This window comes from Ctenopharyngodon idella, chromosome 10 (assembly GCF_019924925.1).
Source record: "Ctenopharyngodon idella isolate HZGC_01 chromosome 10, HZGC01, whole genome shotgun sequence".
In the NCBI taxonomy this organism is placed as follows: Eukaryota; Metazoa; Chordata; class Actinopteri; order Cypriniformes; family Xenocyprididae; genus Ctenopharyngodon; species Ctenopharyngodon idella.
The window spans coordinates 10,788,457-10,808,215 of NC_067229.1; the positions used below are offsets into that span (position 1 = coordinate 10,788,457).

At 37.5% G+C, this 19,759-nt stretch overlaps 2 protein-coding genes across 3 annotated transcripts; both read right to left on the reverse strand.

Moving 5' to 3' along the window:
* Window positions 1-2,075: 2,075 nt before the first annotated feature.
* Window positions 2,076-13,551, reverse strand: nfil3-4 (nuclear factor, interleukin 3 regulated, member 4). 2 transcript variants are annotated; one of them, XM_051911108.1, is made up of 2 exons: window positions 13,124-13,551; window positions 2,076-5,114 (listed from the first exon to the last, which is right to left on the reverse strand). In XM_051911108.1, the coding sequence occupies exon 2, from the start codon at window positions 4,985-4,987 to the stop codon at window positions 4,202-4,204; it is 786 nt and encodes a 261-aa protein (XP_051767068.1). In that variant the 5' UTR covers window positions 4,988-5,114; window positions 13,124-13,551; the 3' UTR covers window positions 2,076-4,201. The 2 variants fall into 2 exon arrangements, with proteins under 2 accessions (XP_051767068.1, XP_051767069.1); XM_051911109.1 differs by lacking the exon at window positions 13,124-13,551 and adding an exon at window positions 5,251-5,338 and having other exon boundaries at window positions 2,076-5,108.
* A 2,306-nt stretch (window positions 13,552-15,857) lies between these two features.
* Window positions 15,858-18,243, reverse strand: si:dkey-172o19.2 (nuclear factor interleukin-3-regulated protein). Its single transcript, XM_051911351.1, has 2 exons — window positions 18,077-18,243; window positions 15,858-17,308 (listed from the first exon to the last, which is right to left on the reverse strand). The coding sequence occupies exon 2, from the start codon at window positions 17,302-17,304 to the stop codon at window positions 16,315-16,317; it is 990 nt and encodes a 329-aa protein (XP_051767311.1). The 5' UTR covers window positions 17,305-17,308; window positions 18,077-18,243; the 3' UTR covers window positions 15,858-16,314.
* Window positions 18,244-19,759: the final 1,516 nt, after the last annotated feature.

The window sequence follows — 19,759 nt, forward strand, 5'->3', positions numbered from 1 at the left end:
GATAACTGTATTTTTTTTCAAAAACTTGCACTTTGAAACCCGTTTTCAAAAGTTTGCATTTTTAGGCCTCCAAAATGCTGTTGTCATGTAAATGAACGGCCAAAACGCATAAAGTTGTCTGTTTTTTTTGTGTTGAAAACGGTGTCGTGTAAGCGGCCCCTCAAAGACCTGAAATGGGTGTGTCAGACAAAGGAGACATGCACAATTTGCAGTGTTGGGGGGCTCCAGGAACATGGTGGAGAACCACTGGATTAAATAAATGACATTTTGAACTTGCCTCTAAATTAATGACATAAATTTAAGCAACATCACACTGGTTGTGATTCTCACACAACAACCCTCTTATTTATATATTATATCTAAAGTAAATAAATGTAATCATAATACAAAATAAGAGTGATCTGATGTCTTGATGATGTTGTAGATTTAGTTGTGTGTGGCCAGGAATTTTGAACTTAACAGTCTATAAATAAATTGAAAAATGAGAAGTGTCATGTTTCACTTTCACACCAAAGATGCAAGATCTGTCTATGCAATATTAATATGCATTTACCCATTACAGAGATTAACACTTTGTACAAAAAAAGATCATGCAGGTCTCTGTGCGTTTCCCATTGTGGTTCATTTTTTTAATATGCACTAGGTGTACTGCACATTTGTACTTTGTGATTGATTGATTTGTTATGGACGCACTGAACCATTATTATCCCTAAAAAAAATGTCTAGTAGTTGTATCTGATATTCATATTCATGCATTACATTTGTTATTTTGCTAACCTACTGTATGATGTAATAGCACGAAGAGCGTGCTTATGGCAGGCAGTGACTCAAACTGAAAGAAAAACGTGTGATTGATGAATCATGGCTGTCATTAAGGAAAGATGTTTAAGAATGCAGCGTATATTTGTTGAAGCAATCTTATCTTCTGTTAGAGTTAGCATTGGTAGGCTAAGTTTATATAAATCAGTTTGTGGATAAAACATAACAATGACACTCTTTTTATATCTTTGGTGAATGGCAGAAAAGAGGTGACAGGGTAGGTCTAAATACTGAAATATGGATTTAAGATGAATTGTTTTAATATATGAGAAGAAAGACTGTCGAGTGCTACAAGAGACATGAAGCATCATTATTTAGGAAACTGGTTGCCATTGACAAATATAGCAGTCATTATACAAAAAATACTTGACTGAAGAATGCCAGGATTGACTAGTCAGAATCCAAAACTATAAAGCTGTGCCATGTAATTTGTTAAGATTAAGTGAGTCTGCTAGCTTGTAGCTTATGCTAGCCTCATTTGTATGAGGTACTGTTGGGACAAAGAGCTGTCTAAAATAGATTTTCAAAAATTATAAATACATGAAAACAACTAGATCTTGTACTCTTGCAACTGAGTTAATTTGCTCTAGAGGATGTGGTTTACAGATGTAAAAGACAAAAACAATATACTTTTAACTTCCTATTTCTTCATTGTACTTCTCTCCCTTCATCTCTCAGGTGGTTAGAGCAGAAAAAAGGAAATGAAGAACTTCTAACAGTAGAGTGAAAGCGAAGTGTATGCAAATCCAGTTTTAAACAACAAAAATGCTAAAAACTACTTTGGTTCATGAAGAAATGCCATAGTTATGCAAGATTGCTTTGTGTCAAGCTTGTTATGCAAGTCACTGAATCACTCGCTTGCATTAGTGGTAACAATCGGATTGTTGCTCGCTCTCCTCACCTTGTGCAGTGTGTTTGTGGTGTATATCCTGTAGACAACGCAATTGATCATTAACGGTGACTCATTAGTGCTGAGAAACCCCCTCTCCACCTTTCCCACCCCTACACGCCACTGAAACTTTCTTTGCAGCCCCCCTTTCACACTCTCAAACCACAGCAGCCCCTGTGAAGTCCTTCAGCCTGTCACCAGAAGCAAGCAGCACAACTCACACACACCTTGTCTCACCGCTGTAAGGAAAAGCATCAAGATAAAAGTAATTCTCAAAGTGTATTATAATAATTTATTTTGTGTTCAGTGCTTTACCATGACTGAACTGTGCTATGTTGCTTACAATAAATAAATGAAGTCAAAAAGCTGAGATTTTCATTTGCACTTTATTGTAAAAATGAAAAAACTCTGAAGATCATACAGCTTAATGCAACATGACAAAATGTATAAAATATGAATCTTTGTAAAAATGTGTTAAAATTATTTTTTAAAAAGTACATAAGTGCTGCTCCTGTAGCTCAACTATTAGCACAACACTATGTCTGCTCATTAATCACTCTCGCAGTACTTTAATGTCATACACCGATCGATCTGTGCAGTGCCTCTTCAAGTCAAACGCACCCATTCTTACAAGCTGTAATCACAAGCTCTACAAGAACGTGAATGCCTTTTACAAGTTGAAATCTTGTAATTACGGTAAATAACTACATGAACTGAACGCACCTTAAGAGAAGACTTAAGGTAATCCGTTTTCAAACTAGGCTAATAATTTTTTTGATTGTCTTTCTATATTCAATATTTCATTATTGAGTTGTGAACCTAAAATGACATATAAGCAAAAGTGATTTACATTCATAAACTGTATTTCTAAATGAAAATGAGCTGGTCAGTCAGTGACACAAGGTTTTAGATATCCTCCTTGTTAATTAGCTGCTAATGCTTTGTCAGCCACTGTTGTTGCTAACATGGCTAATGCAGTTAGCGTGCCAATGCTAACTGCATTAGCTATGTTGTCATTCAAGAATGTACCAAAAAAGAAAAAGAATACATTGTGGACAAATAGCTTGTAAATTATTTTATAAAATGAAGATCGGTCTTCAAGCACTTACCAAGAACTTAGCATATCTGTTGCTAAGACCATTTGAATAAAGTGTCTGAGAAGAATAAAGAAGACTGAGAAGATTTTATAAGTAAGTTCAAATGTGTTGCAAGGTTATCAAAAAAGCTCTTAGCAGCCCCTGTGCATGTTTTAACATCAACAGAAACAAAATGCCTGAGATTTGGAAGTTGTTTTTGTTGGTCAGTCTATGTTTGAGCCATTTGTCTCTAAAAGATAACAATGATCATGCATTAATCTAAAATTACACGCTATAAATCGAACAAAAGAATTTCGTCGTCATCAAAGATCAGCGCTTTATAATTCCAAGTCTTTCAAAAACTATAAATAATGTATTGTGTAATTAAAAATTACATGAAATTGAATTAAGACTAGTTTACAGCAGGTACACTGTGCAAAGGCACTGTATGTTCATGTGTAGCACTGGGTCATATGCAGAACTCAAAACATGTTAAAAGATATGATGGCAGAAATTACAGGCCACATATTATGGGATGACAACTTTAACTTTGTGTAGCAAGCAAGCAACTATTTTGGTCACAGATGACCTTAGTTTGTGCATGAACACCTTTCCAAACACAGGAGCCATATCAAAAAAAAGTCTCATGACTGAGATGTCACATGACATAGCCAGCGACACGCATCAAACAATTAAGAACCAGAACAATTAAAGGATTCCAGAAAGATCCTCTTAGCTCCTCCTTTCAGACTCTTTGAGGTGTGGCGAGTTTCCCTAAAATCTCATTTGCATGCATCTGATTTTTGGTTAACCAAATATTTTAGGCCACTCAGAGACATATATTGATGTTCTGAAAGAAATTGCAAATGGATGCTATCAGCATCAGATCCAACCTCTTTGAGATCCCCCCCACCCCCCCAACATGAACATTACAACATTTCTGTTGTAATAGGGAATGCATGAATATATATATATATATATATATACTAAATGCAACGTAACTAGCTTAAAGCATCTGTCAAATGCGAAAATGTCAATCTGACATCAAAGCTGTAAGCTCAAAATGACTCTGGTTTGAGTCTGACCTGGGTCAAGTCCTGATCCTATTCTCCTTATTTCATCTCTACTTTCCTGTCTATGCTAAAGGTAAAAAAGAGGTGGAACATTTCAAGTACTTAAAAATGTGCGTCATTATCCTAATTCAAGTTTGCCTCTTTCTACTTCAATACTGGAAACACTGACTCTTCAAAATGAATTTTGGAAACTATATCTGTATATCTGACCTTTTGATCAAAGAAATATTTCTTTTATCAGATGGTTTACAACAAACGTCCTGGAATATAGCCAAGTTTAAATACCACAAATGTGGTAATTAAGGATGATTCATATCTGCTGAGTAATTTTAGACAGTTTGATTTCAATCTGACATGTATGCTGGAATAGGAGATGCAGATTTAGCTCCATTGTCTTTGCGCTGTGAGTTTTGCGACTTCAGTCTTAGTTTATGGGGCAGGGCAGTGCTGGAATCCGCCGGCACTTGCTGCTCCCCCTCGTCGTCCGACAAGATCCTCTGACTCCCTGGCTGGAGCAGGGGCCGTCCTGCCCAAGGTGCTGTTGCTGGGGCAAGGTGTGGTGGAAAGAGTAAAGGTGCGGCTGTAGGAGAATGGAGGGTGGGGAAGTCTAGGAAGTATGGTTGATTTCTTCTCATGGCCATAGGCTGCGCGGGAAGGAATGCCGACCCAGGGTGGGTACCCAGACAGACGGGTGCTTGTTGGTTCCCCAATAGATTGGAAGCCTCTCTCTCTTGCCTTCTACCCCAGTAGAGATCTTTGTCTGGGCAAGAAACCAGGGGTTGTGGGGCCAAAGAGTGAAGCTGAGATAGAGCCCTTTGAGATGAAGAGAAGGGGGCTCCAGAGTTGAGCAAACCATACCGAAGCTTTAGAGTCAACAGCTCAGCTCGTAGACGGGCATTTTCCTCGCTCAGTGAAACCAAACGAGTCTCCAATACGTAGTCATTGACCCTTCGCTTCTCTCGCGAGCGCTTCGCCGCTTCGTTGTTCTTGCGGCGTTTCTCCCAGTAAGTCGCATCTTTCTTTTCCTCGGGGATGAACTCCCGTTTGCGACGCAATCCCAGACCTCTCAAGGAGGTCTCTTCAGCCTCTTCATCAGGTTCCCACCTCATCCGTGAGAAAGCGGACTCCATTTTCACCGGGTAGGAACTTTCTGATTGGTTTCACGCAAGATGCACATACACTCTTTCTGTGTGTGGTGTCTGGAGTTAGTCAGATATTAGACTCACTTCTCAGTCATGCTGTCACCAGGAGCTTTACCTATGACGAAAGAGCAGAGTTATTTCCTTTGCAGGTGGTCTTATTGATTCATTTATGTGTCATATTACAGTCATTGATACAATCTGCAATAGGTTACGAGTGTCATAGCAAATTAATTTCTGTTAAACGTCTTGACCTTTACCTAGAGACCAGTTTGGTTACAGGTGCCACACAGCTGAACCTAAAACTGTGTAATGTTTTTGTCAGTAGGGTTGTAGATGAGGTAATAGGACAAAAAATCCCTTGTAGTGACTATTGTTGTTGTTGCAGTTGCGCTAGTCAGTTGAACAGCTGCATGTCTTGCTAATTTAAAATTCAAGTATTAACAATTGTTTCAGATTATTACTAGAACCTGTAGAAGCATCAAAGTCTATGTCAAGGACTTTCAGTTTCAGCTCTCTGCCTATTAGCAATTGCAATACCACTGACAGTTCAAAAACACTTGAGCAATGCTAATAGCAACAGGCTGATTATAAAGTGACTATGAAGTGTTGGGGGCGTGTGCAGAATCCAGGACATGAGTGCGGCCACTGGGGTGATTCAGACAAGATCGGAACCTGAGACTTCCCACTGGGGGTTCCAAGAACCCACACAGTGTCTGATAAGCTGTCATTTTGTGGGTTACCAGTGGAAGAATTATTTATTGTGGAGGACAGAGAGATCTAGTAAGAACGAATGCCATGCTAACAAACTGTACATTAGACCTAAGACCTAGACCGACTTCCCCTCTGATGTCATTAACACATTGTATTGTCTCTATGCTGATAGTGTTAATTTTAGCTTCCTTTCCTGACAAAAGGTCAGATAAAACATCACTTTCTTCCACTCAATCATATGGGTCTTTTAATTAGTTTATTTAGTTTTCTAAAGACTTCTTGTAGTCACATTTACAAATGTCTGAATGTCATTGCATTAGATAACTCAGTATCAAACAAGTGTCATGTGCAAACAAAAGACTTTTTTCATGCTTTGTGGATATATTAAGTCAAAAGTCTCAGACTTGGATTATTGTATTATTATTATTTTTTTTTTTTATCATTTATTTTATTTTTCAAAACAGAAACCCCAAAATGTGAACTTTAATTAGTGTATTGATTATTTAATAACTTAGAACCTAACAACCTTTTGTGAATAGTTTAACTTAAAACTTTTATGTGCTATATTTATTTAAAATTAAATGCTACTTAATTTGATATATGCCTGTGTCAGTGTTATTTTAGTATCATTAGATACTATTATAGTTTTTTATATTTTCCATTTTAATGTTAAAGTTTTTGTAAATGTTTGCTATTTTTATTAGATTTTTTAAAAAAATGTCTATATAGCTTGTATTCATTTTTTATTATTTTTATTTCATTTTTAGTTTCAGTTTCAGTTATCGTAGTACATCAAGTTTTTTATGGTTTTATGTATTTAGCTAACCATATTAACCATATGCTATACGTAATGCCAAATTCATACCTTAACTGTTTAAATAATTTTGGATCCACAGAATGCATATTATCAAAATCTCAACAGTAGCATGAGAGTATGCGCAGATCTTCTAGTCTTGCGCACCTTGCGTTTTGTACAACTAACCCCACGCTCACTGTGGTTTCTTTTTTTCTCTCCTCAGAACCTTTCTCCAAGTTAACAAGTGTATGAATTTTCATGTAGGCTAACCACATCCTGTTCATCCCTTTCTTTCATCTGCTCTGTCTTTTTATGAGCTTGGAATCTGGGCTTCAGAGCGTGACAACAAGGTACGTGTATGCTTACCACAGAGCAAAAAAAAAAAAAAAACAGACTGTTAGGCCAAGCCACGAGCCAATGAAACGTTGTGTGTTTGTTGAACGCAGAGCAAGAAGTGCATGGTCTTGGTGTGGAGGGTATGAATTGTGGATGCTCGCTCATACCACAGCTATGAGACCAAGCCTGCAATGTGGTGCTACGCTGACCAGTATTAGCGTGTGTGTTTGTGCATAGTAATTCAGCTCCACTATAGTGTAAAAACAGATTTGCAGGTCATTTGCAGATTTGAAAAAGATAAGCTAGATTTGCATTTCCAGAAGGAAATATCAGTCCTTCAAGAAAAAAAAAAAAAGGTGCGAAGTTTTGATGGAGAACCAGAACCGCTTTGTCTTCGTCATCACATTCATGCACATTCACAATTAATACTGTGCACATTACACACCGTATCGGCGTCAGGGGGTCACACGTTACACAACCTTTCAACAGGAGGAATTGCTGACAACTCTAACTGGTCTATAAACTGTTTCACAACCAAATACGCGAGAAGTGATACAGGAAATAACATAAGATCACAAGTGAGACAGGAGTTCTTGCGCGAGACTGGATTTATTCCTGTCAAAAATGGTAGCCTGCAAGAAGCTTGCAATCCAAGTTGTCTGTGCTTCCTTTGCCCTGTTTTTTTAGCTCTCATTGGCTGTAGGTCATCACAGATGTAATTTCTAGTCAAGACACATTTCACACTACATGACTGAGTCGCAGATCCAGATGTCAACTACACATCAGCGCTTCTCTCAGATAATGTCTTTCATAATACACACTATGCGATTGTCACTCATGTGAGAAAGCACCGATTGCCTCAGATTTTGTCGCATTTATCTGCAATTTCCATGAAACTGTGTGTGCTTCTTCCACACCACTAGGTGTCAGTATAAGTCCAGGACAGCTGAGCACATCTTTAAATAGATGCAAATGCAAGAAAGAAAAGATCAATGGAAAGTTGGTATTCAAATAGAGCTCTCCAGGGATGACATTTTTGTAATTCAAAACCTGGAAACGAGTTAGCATTTAGCGCTTCCAGTTTCATCGTACTAAAGTCAATAGGCTTCTTGAATGGGCTTTGGGTTAAATGTCTGAAATAAGGTCTGTGGTCAACACAAGCTCAAGATATTTTCATGTTTTAATCTACAACATTAAGCTTCTGACAACTCTTTAAGTCTTTATTTATCAAGACATCAGTAATACCTTGTGTACATGTCTTGAAAAAGGCTAAAAAGTGGCTAAATGGGACTATAGAGGTTTTCAGGAACATTAAAGGGTTAGTTCACCCAAAAATGAAAATTCTCTCATTTATTACTCACCCTCATGCCGTTTTACACCCGTAAGACCTTCGTTAATCTTCGGAACGCAAATTGAGATATTTTTGTTTAAATCCGATGGCTCCGTGAGGCCTACATAGGGAGCAATGACATTTCCTCTTTCAAGATCCATAAAGGTACTAAAAACATATTTAAATCAAGTTCATGTGAGTACAGTGGTTCAATATTAATATTATAAAGCGACGAGAATATTTTCGGTGCGCCAAAAAAAAACAAAATAACGAATTATTTAGTGATGGCCGATTTCAAAACACTGCTTCAGGAAGCTTCGGAGCGTTATGAATCAGCGTGTCGAATCCGCAGTTCGGAGCGCCAAAGTCACGTGATTTCAGCAGTTTGGCGGTTCGACATGCGATCCGAATCGTGATTCGACACGCTGATTCATAACACTCCGAATCTATCTGAAGCAGTGTTTTGAAAAAGGCCATCACTAAATAAGTCGTTATTTTGTTTTGTTTTTTGGTGCACCAAAAATATTCTCGTCGCTTTATAATATTAATATTGAACCACTGTACTCACATGAATTGATTTAAATATGTTTTTAGTACTTTTATGGATCTTGAGAGAGGAAATGTCATTGCTCCCTATGTAGGCCTCACGGAGCCATCGGATTTAAACAAAAATATCTTAATTTGTGTTCCGAAGATCAACGAAGGTCTTACGCGTGTAAAACGGCACGAGGGTGAGTAATTAATGACAGAATTTTCATTTTTGGGTGAACTAACCCTTTAAACATCATCAGCCGAAGCAGTAAACTCATCTACTCACTAGTTCGCTTTTATAAACTATTATAACTTGAACTTTCATGTTTGATAAATAAAGACTTAAAGAGTTGTCAGAAGCTTAATGATATGACGTTGAAGTAATGCGACCACAGTGTTGTTCGTTTATAGCTTACCTTTAGATTTTTAATTCTGCTGATTGTATTTAGGCTTCAAAATTCATAAAAGTTGTGTGATTTGTGAAGATTATCATGATGAACAAAAACTAATCCAAAAGCCAATGGAAAATTTTTTTTTTTTTTGAGGGAACCAGGGTGATGCTAACTTCTGAGGTTAGCCTACAAAAATACGTCATCAGCGCTCTACAGATAGAAAGATCGCCCATCACTTTTCAGTATGCAAATATTATATTGTCATTATTGTCTGTTAGATTTTGAAAGCTAAACATTGTTTATACATATTATACTATGCATCAGAATGCTACATAGTCTTATAGATGTAGATCCTTGATATGTAAAAATAAATTTTAGCCCACAGCAATTTCTCTTTTTCCCATGGGCAATGGAATTCTTGCACCTAACACCCATATAACCACTGTTAGCTTGAAAATAGGCTCTTTTTTTTTTTTTTTTTTAAATAATTGTGTGGGCCACAGTGGTATGCTAACCACATTGACATGCGGTTCTACTCCAAGACTAACCTAATTCTCTTTATCAGTCAACATTTCTTAGTGATGTGTCAAAATAAAAGACATTTAGGTGTCAATGTGTTGAAGGGCTGGTGGGTTTTTAGCAGTGCAATTTGACAGTCGCTCAAATGAGCCGCTCCACATTGACAGCTTTGCTGCTCTCTTGTAAAGACGTATCATCGATTTGCAGTCAAAATTCTCACCTTGTGTTTCCGATATTTCATGTCTGGTTTCATCACTATAGCTGCTACTGATGACATCCAAGACATCTGTTTATAGCTAGTAATAACACCCAGTTTATTTTCAGCCAGTTACTGGAACGTGAAACTGTTGTGCATTTTACATAAGTTGCTAACTTGGCATCTTGCAGTCAGTTTCGACAAAATCTGTTTGTTGCTAAATGTCTAACAGATTTTGAAAACCATCCTCTGGGGAAATGTAAATTTGTGAAAGGCTTTGCTTGCTAATTGTGAGATGTTGTTTGTTGTCTGCCAGCCTGTTAATGCGGACATGCGCTCATAGGATAGGCTAACAGTTTAGGTGTGGTGATGGTGACACACGCTGTGTATCTAAATATACCCTCTGCCTGCTTTGTCGCTGTGCCACATACATACACCCAGATGCATACACAAAGAGAAAGTCAAAAGTGGCTGTTCACATGCTTTCCCTCTTCCTGTGTTTAGTATAAAATGAATAGAAGTTAGTCAGAAAACCTAGAAAAGCTCCTGAAATACAATATGCCTTGCATATACACTTCATGCATGTCTCTTTCGCCTATCACAGACCATTCAATGGTGACGTACCCGAAATAGTGGGGGGGGGGGGGGGGGGGGGGGGGGGGGGGGGGTTGGGGTGCATGTTCAGGGTATCTACAGTTTTTAAACCAAAGGTTACATCTGAAATGAGTTTTAGTTTTGCACATCAGCTACTGCTTTTTAAATGACGTGAAGCATTTTAACCTGGAACTATGAAAGTCTGCGAATCTGGTGTGTCTTATCTTGTAGTTCTCCTTTTAATTTCATTATATTGATGCAAAAAAAAATTTTAAGATAGTAAGATGTTTGTTAAAGTAAGGTCAACGCCATGTCTTTTTGTTTTGCTTGATGGTGTGACACCTCAATTTCAGTAGCAAGTCAAAGGACATTTGCTTTTTTCATTTTTTTTCATTACATAACACAAATTTAAGGCTGCACAAATAAAATTACTACCATATGAGCAATACAAGTTGTACATAATACAAGTTCAAATAATGTAGGGTTTGACAAAAACAAAAGGTTTTATCAAATGATAAACCTCACATTTCATCCTTTAAACTAAGAAAAGAGATGTCAAATTGTAAATTAGGCTATTATATTTGTATTTATTTAAAGTATGTATAAGTATAGGTATAAGTAAAGTATAAGTATCTTATTATTACCCTAAGTGTTTAGATTTATAGAATGCACATTAGCTTCTGTCTGATTTACCTATTGAATGAAAATGCAATGTCATTCTCTGACAGTAGGTGGCATTTATGGAACAGCAGAAACAGTTGAGCCTTTTACTAATGCAGTGAGTTTGAAGGGGTCTGATATAAACACCATAATTCATTATGTATTCAGTATTCATTGATTATAAACTGCTTTGAAAGCGCGAGCCTAATGAACGAGCAACAGCATTGCGTTTTTACTTTGAAACCTGCAGTGCTTACAATTAGATCATCGCCTTTTGAAGTCTAATATTGCTTCTTCCAAATGCTGTTTTTCTGTCCCCAAATTGAAGTTTGGTGAACTGTATTGTTTTTCCAGTGAAATAACGGTCAAAATGTCCAATGTCATTTTTGTCGCCAGTAGTATTTGTTTAATGGGCATCAAATACAGCTTTCGATGACTGTAGTTGATGGTCTCAAGGCCCCCAGAGGCCTCAGGCCACAGGTCTGCACCTGCTGCTAAGTTTAGATGGAGCTTTTCAGTAACAAACTTGTAAACTTCTCCTTTTTGGCAACATATCTGTTGCTTTTTGCCCCCACCACCTGCTTCTCTGTACATCTTTGTTTCCTGGACTATGGTTTTTTTTTTTTTTAATTTTTTAATGTTTTTCTCCCCTCAGTTGTTTTGAAATAAAATGTGATGTCTACATAGAAAATAACGTAAAAGATTTTTTCCTTGAAAGTGTATTATTGCATTGCAGATGTTCAGTGCTGTTAATTTATTCCAGTGTTATAACATTTATTTTGTATCAGTCAATATTGTGGGGTCCAAAAATCTGAGACGACGTTGAAAATCTGGGATTCAAAATCAAATTTAAACCTATAAAAGTTTTAGGATTTCAAAATCGTTGACATAAAAAGTCTTTTTGACATAAAATTAATAATAAGTATGTAAGATTCTGCATTATTTCTATTCAAATTTGTGGCATTGATCATGAGAAACTCCTTTGTAAGGACGGTCAGATGTTTTCATTAAAGCACAAGATGATCTCAAATCATGCTGGAGAACATGATCTTTACATTTTAGTGGAGTTCATGCATTGTTACGCTGGTAATAAAATTTACAAATTCAAATTTTGTAATAAAAAATGCACTGGTGTACCCCATTGTAATTTGAATGGGAATAGCAATAGAATATTTTTAGCGTTGTTTCCAGATACTAAGGTACATAATTCAAGCTGCAGTTACATCAGAGGTGACTTTTATGACTTTTAATGTGTTTTGCAGCAATTGTCTTTTTTAATCTTCCCTTGAAATCATTTAGATGTAATCGTCAAGATGCCACACCACACACCCTTTCAAAATTACCCACATTTACCAGCCGCACAAGATCCATCACTCACTTTTGAAGCTGTCAAAGACTGAAGCTCAATATTTGGAAGATCTTCCAAAAAAAAAAAGTACATTTACAAATGCGATTTCAAGTCAAATCCAGTCTAATCTTATATACACTTTTGCATTAATTATTTAATGTAACATAATATGAAATATTACTATTGTATTCAACGCTATTTAAAGGGTTAAAAATTCTCCAAAACTAAGAAAGGCAAAAGATTACAAACATTTACTACATTAACCCAATATTGGACAGCTGAATTAATTTGTGTACTGATTTATATAATATACTGTTTTCGTTCTGATACTGGGAAATCTGGTGCGTGCAATGCCAGTAAACCAAAGGTTACATCTGAAATGAGTTTTAGTTACATTTAGTTTTGCACATCAGCTACTGCTTTCAAACAACATGAAGCATTTTTACCTCAGTCTGCGTATCTTGATGTGTCTTTTCTTGTAGTTCTCCTTTACTAGCATTATTTTCATGAAAAAAAGCTTTTAAGGTAGCAAGATGTTTGTTAAAGTAAGGCTAACGCCATGTTTTTTTTTTTTATTTTGCTTGATGGTGTGACACCTCAAATTCTGTAGTCAGTCAAAGGAAGTTTGCTTATTTTTTGTCATTACATCACACTTTCATAACTGTGTTCATAGTTGGCCACTGATGGACACACAAAAGTCCCGTTTCTTACCTTCACAGCTTTTCACAGTTCCTGAAGACTCGTCAGGTCACCCAGCGTTGACATCACTGAGGATGCTCCTCAATACTGGAACCAGCCGACTTTCCGCACATCAAACCCTTGTCTTGTCTGTGTATGACCTGAACGTCTCATCTACCGTGCAGTGTTGATTAAACGCTCTCCTCTCTGACTCGTGGCTTTTCTTTGGTGTGAAGTGTGATTAAAAGTTAGAGGCTGCCTGTTTGCCGCTTTATGAGATCAGCCCACAAGCCCCTGTCTGTGTCTACTTCTTTTAACACAAAGCTGATGGGTCTACACCATGGCCCACATGTCCCTCACATACGTGTACCAATGGGTGGGTGTGTGTGTATTTATGAAAAAAAAAAAAAGTTCAGATATGGAAAACCACTCATACTGATTGAGCTTTTCCGATGACCAGATACTTGTCTTCTCTTACCCTTGACCAGGTCCTTGCCGTTCAACTTGATCTTAAGCCATTAACTAAAAATATGAAAGCTCTAAATTGAAGATTAAGGAATCACAGAAGTCTGTGCTGTATTGGAAAGACCTAAAATACACGGCCACCTTCAAAATGAAGGTGTTATATAGCCTACTCATTCTCAAGGCTGTAATCACCGTATTCTCCTCCAATATTAACAATAGTGGTAAATTAATATGTGTCCCCCCCCCCCCCAATGATTCTTAAACTCTTAATTTGTTCCCACTAGCTGAGAATATTTTGCCACATCATTGCTAGTTCCTACTTTCAGACGAATAACTACATAAATGTTGTTTTGATAAATCTGTTTTGCTCTTTTTTTGTGTTTTTACCACACATATAACAAAAAATAACGTATTTTTCCTAATAATTAGAGGAACATAACATACAATAGTTGTTGTCAGATGGCTAGTGCGAGTGACTGGTGGCTAGTGTGCAATTCGTGTGTATTGTCAAGGACAGCGCGCCCCCTACTGGTTATATCCTCATAGCTGTTCACATATCATTCAAGTGAATTATAATATAAGGTAATTAGTCTAATTTAAGTTTTTTTTTATCCATCGACATTCATAAAAAAACTCATAAAATAAATATTTTACCGACCAAGAACGTGCAGTTGTAAACAACGGTAGGTAGGACAATAGGCTACCATTTTCAAATTTTCTTTGAAGCTTAATTTTGATTAAATATTATATACACTTATTATAAATCCATTCTTTATGAGCGAGTGTAGGCATATTTTATGGGAAGGATTCCTTTAAAAAAAAAAAAAAAAAAAAACGACGCTACGCACACACTTTTACACATCGACGGTCGTGTTAATGTGTTTGTGCGAGGATTTTTTTTTTTTTTTTTGATGTTGTTAGTGTTTTGTTTAATTTTGTTAACTGCTTTGTTGACTTTATTGAACGTGATCTTAATAAGGGTATAGTGAAGTCAAATTACGCAAGTTTTCAGTGGTGTTTGTAGATTAATTGCACCTCAGTGTTAACGAGACAGCTGCTATGCTATGCTATGTAATGCTAGTTATTAACTTAAATGCTAACATTTTTAATTGTTCGTCAACTTACATATGCGAAACAATCTCAGTTATCAATAAGATAATGTTTTTGATTTTTGATCACCATTTCCTTATATCGTAACAGTGGTAGATCATATTGGAGAACATCTAGGCATCGTTTCAAAAAGGACTGTTCTCTAAAAAGTTCCTTCAAGAGCTAGTGGGTTTTAGGCAGTTATAGGCCTGTAGAAGTTCCTTGATTACAGATTAGGATAGAGGCACCTTCAAAAATATGCTTAGATACCTCCAAAACTTTTGGACACTGTGTTGATCTGAGGAACCCCAAATGGTACCTCAATTATCGTTGTATTTTTTACCGCGTAATATATAAATTCTTCACTATATTCAAAATTTGAAGTCAGTTCTATTTATATATATATATATATATATATATATATAAAGAGAGAGAGAGAAAGAGAGAGAGAGAAAGAGAGAGAGAGAGAGAGAGAGAGAGAAAGAGAAAGAGAGAGAGAGAGAGAGAGAGAGACAGACTTGTACACCACAGGCAAAGAAAATAAGATAAGATTATACCAAAAGTACTTTAAATTAAATACTCTATTGTACTGTTGAGCTGAAATGGTCTATTTATGCCTGTAAATTTGTCTTTATTCTTCTTCACACACTCGAGTACATGTACATCCACACACCAGAAGTGTGAACATGCGGTTTGACAAGCCTGAGTTCAATCAGATATCAGACAAATTTACCCCAGCCTAAAACCATCTTCATTGTGACCATGCTTCATATTTAATCATGATCACTTTAATAATTTACTTTACATGTAGCCTACCCCATATTTATTAGTAGAGAATAAATAAAGAATTAACTACATAATGACTAGCATAGTTGTTCTCATTACACATTCCACTTAATTAATATGAAATAGTTGACAGTTCAGCGATCAGCAGCAAATGAAACCATTTTTAGTTTTGCTGTTACTGTCTGTGTTGCGGTAGCCACGTAATTTTTTTCTCATTATTCTGTTTTTCCTTTACGTGGAACATCACTATTGAATAACGGCTTCAATGAAAGGTTGTTTTCAGTGTCATCAGTTGGAACTGGTATTTCACACAAGCAACCTGAATACTAATAATAATTTCCACTAAATGATGTGGCTGTGAGAATATATAGTGTAGAGTCCCAAACTTGAAACAGATTTATATGCAATAAGTAAATAACCGAGAGGATAAAGCAAAGGATTAATTACTTTAATTGCAATCCACATATTTGCAGAATAAACATTTCAAGTTATGTCTATCGTTTGCCAGGCCGTATATGGAGGAGTTGGCTTGCGCATCACTACATTAAGCACAGCTAATGCCTTAAAGGGATCGTTCACCCATGCTGTTCTTAACCTATATGACTTTCTTTCTTCTGCAGAACACAAAAGAAAATACTTTGAAGGACTGTTTTTGTCTATACAATGAAAGTCAATGGGGTCCAAAAAAACAACACTGGTTCGACCCCATTTGAACACTGAGACAATTTTCAAAATATTTTTGTCCTACAGATGAAAGACAGTCATACAGGTTTGGAAGGACGAGGGTGAGTAAATGTTGACAGAATGTTCATTTTTGGGTGAACGATCCCTTTAAGCAGTTTATTATCATAATAAAAGTACTGTTCAGGCAGCATTATTGCTGATTAAGAGTTCTCCGGGCAAAATATTCTTCTGAGCTGTCCTGAGATCTCAGCAGACAGCATGCTGTACCTGCTGTTGAAGTTCCAGAGGGACCTTCCTCCATTATGAGATCCGTCTGTGTCTCGTAGTGACAGAGGCAAGGACAACGGCCAGTTGGGATGAAGGGGAGATGGACACAAAGACGACAAGCCCCAAGGTAACATCTGGTTGTTGTGCTGGGTGGCAGAGTGGCTCAACCCGGGCAGCAGGTGAGGAGGGGGCGGTGAGGCTGCAGGTGCTCTCTGGGCCGGAAACAGTTGTGGGTGGCTTGGTGGGTCATTGCTGGAAGAGACCTGGGGGTGAGATGCTGGATCTGACTCCACTCGGTCAGCGTTGTCATCTAAGTGGCTAATCTGTGAAGGTAGGTCGGCACTTTTAGGAGGCACCCTCAAAGGTGAGATGAATGGAGATGAGCTATGCTGTGGCCAAGAGGGGTACCGCTCTGGACCTTCTGCTGAAAGAGCAGCAGTACCGGGACCCAAACCCCACAGGGAAGGCTTGAGATGGGACGCAACAGGATAGTGGAATGGCATCATGGGATGATTGACGTCCAGACCTCGCCCAATTCCCATGTGATACTGTAAACTCAGCACCTCTGCCCTGAGTTGGGCGTTCTCCTCACTCAGCGCCAGAAGCTGTCCCTCCAGCATGAAGTCGTTGAGTCGTCGCTTCTCGCGGGAACGCTTGGCAGCCTCGTTATTCTTCCGCCGCTTGACCCAATACGATGCATCCTTTTTCTCAGCAGGGGTCATCTCGCGTTTACGTCGTCTACTGGGTACGAGTGGGTTGCGATACGACTGGAGGTGAAACAGTCGTCGTGCCAGTGCAGATGAGCCGGTGAGTGGCAGAAGCCTGCTTAGACTTCCAGGTTCATCTTTGCTTGTTGAGATCTCGCCCGTGGAGGACGGAAGACAAGCGTCTGCTAGATGCTCGGGACTTCTTATGGTGCTCATTGTTCTGGAAAGACAAAGAGCTTGATGATCAGTAGGCCCCAGTTTCAAACCAATACTTTGGAAAAAAAGTGTGTATATATATATATATATATATATATGTATTTGTTTAGAGAATCGCAATAATAACAATGATTGGTTTTGCTGTACAGAATTGAAGAAGAACACTGCAAAAGAACTTGATTTTTCCTCTTCCGTTTAAGAATACGCGTGCATTATAATATGCAACTTAATTCATTATCACTTATTAGTGTACATACTGCAGTTTCCTGTTAGAAAGAGGATAAATATAGACATGAGAAGTTTGTAAGCCTACCAGTGAAACATACTAGGCAAATCATGATTTTAAATGTGCAAAATAATGATATACGTAGTTTGTGAGAAATGCATCATGCTGAATTAATGATGCTCTGATGCATACAACCTTGATAAGACCAATTTTGGTGAGGGTTAACCATGGATAAAGATCTTAATTTTTCACTTTGCTAAAAGCAAAACTGTTTGTAGGTCATTTGAAACCATTGCATATCTGCAAAATTGACATAGCATCAAATAGCGTCTATTCATTTTGTGACTTCATTTTATTTTCTAAAGCAATATATTTTGGTTTGGTGAATATGAAAACTGCCTCTGCTTCTTGCAACAATCTAGAATTAAATTACTGCATGTCTGACATTTCAATTATTTAATGAATTCAATATTTTTAAGTCTGCGTACAGAATATAAATACAGTAACTGAAAATAACCGTGGCGAGAAACATTCGCTTTGCCTTACCTTACGCTGCTGCCACAGGAATGATGCTAGAAAGTGTAAATGAATTAAAGGACATGAGCTTAAAAAAAAACTCTTTGGCTGGAAACATTCGAAGAGTCACCAACCAATAACAGACAAGGTGGCACATGTGATATGCACACACATGCCTATTGCATGAGTAGTAGGTGAGGACCACATCTTCCTTCCTTAGATATGGAGGCGGAGACTTGCAAACAAGTATCTCAAACCAGTGGTTTAAGTTATGACTCACTCTTTTGTTTGTTCTACTTTTAAAAGAATGAAAAACAGAAATTATTGCTGGCACACTCATCATTTTGATATTTTGTTTACATTTTACATTTCTCTGTTTACGTTTTGCATTTCTCCCAGTTATTGTTTAGTTCTCTCCATTTAGACCTGTCAGTCTGGATGTATGTGCATATAAAAGCCAATATTCATGTTGAGGCCTAACTTCACAATTCAAATAGCATGCTAGTATTGGGCATATGTGTGTTGTTGTGTATTTATTTATTATATTCTGCTTAATATACGCAAGTATTCATCATTTCTTAGCAAACCAAATTCTTCAGAAAGTGTTAGAATGTCAGTCAAATGAAGAAGATGAAGCGCAATAAAAACTGAAACTCCTGATGGTAAGATCATGTAAAACATTGTTTCTTGTGGTTAAAAAGAACAGATTACTGAGAATGACTTGCATGAAAAAATAGAGGTTTTTGCAGAGTTTACGGTTGTCATCTGGGACTGTCCTTCCAAATTTCCACAGAAAATGTTTTTGTGTTCTAGATTATGACTAAATCTGTGTCTGTGTGAAACATAATGCTGGTTTGAAGCTTGCGCCACAGGGTTACAGCAACTTTATGAAGTTCGACTTGCCGCAGCTCCACTTCCAACCACCATTAGGTTGACATTACTCTGAATAAGCTGCAAAAAAAAAAAAAAAATGTTTTGAAATATTAAATGCATAATGCAAATCAACTGATGAATTAGATATCGATGCAAGTTTTGCCTTCATTTAACTTATGAGAGGTAATTAGTGCTATGCATCATCTGTGGTTACAAGACTCTAGCTTGAAGAATAAGCCACATGTGACATTTGAATACAGTTTGTGTCTTCAAAATGAAAATGGGGCATACATAATTCACTCAAGCCCAAGATGTTGTTGGAATGTTTAAAGCGTGTTGGATCATTCTCAGAGCTTGGGGTCGCAGTGGTCGCAAAGGGTGTTGATGGGGTGACATAGGCCTACCTGTTGGTGTTTACCGGTGACTCATCGAATAGCTGTTGGATCGCTCTGTGATTTTTCTCCTTCTGGTGCCTAGTGACTCATAACGCCACCTCAAAGCTCCACAGAACTCAAATGTTTTAACGTGGGACATAACCCTTAGTTCAGATGTACTGTTTTGTTTACCGCACACAGCCCCCTCACACGGTGTGCGTAGTCACATGCGCGCACACACGTCCCAGTTCAACCAGGTAATCGATGTCTTTGTTGAAAATGTGCAAAAAATACCACGTTTTCAGGTATGCTGCAAGTGCACGTGCGAACGAGGACGAACGTTCGCCGCAGCCTTCACGAGATGAAGTTTGTGCTGTCAGGGCTATCACCTTTTGCATACAGATCAGCTGCATTGTTTGTCTGTACAGTAACTTCAGTCACCCCCTGTGTTTCTTTCTCAAATGAA

Coding starts and splice junctions, on each gene's coding strand:
- nfil3-4 (XM_051911108.1), bottom strand. CDS start 4,987: ATGGAGTCCGCTTTCTCACGGATGAGGTGGGAACCTGATGAAGAGGCT.
- si:dkey-172o19.2 (XM_051911351.1), bottom strand. CDS start 17,304: ATGAGCACCATAAGAAGTCCCGAGCATCTAGCAGACGCTTGTCTTCCG.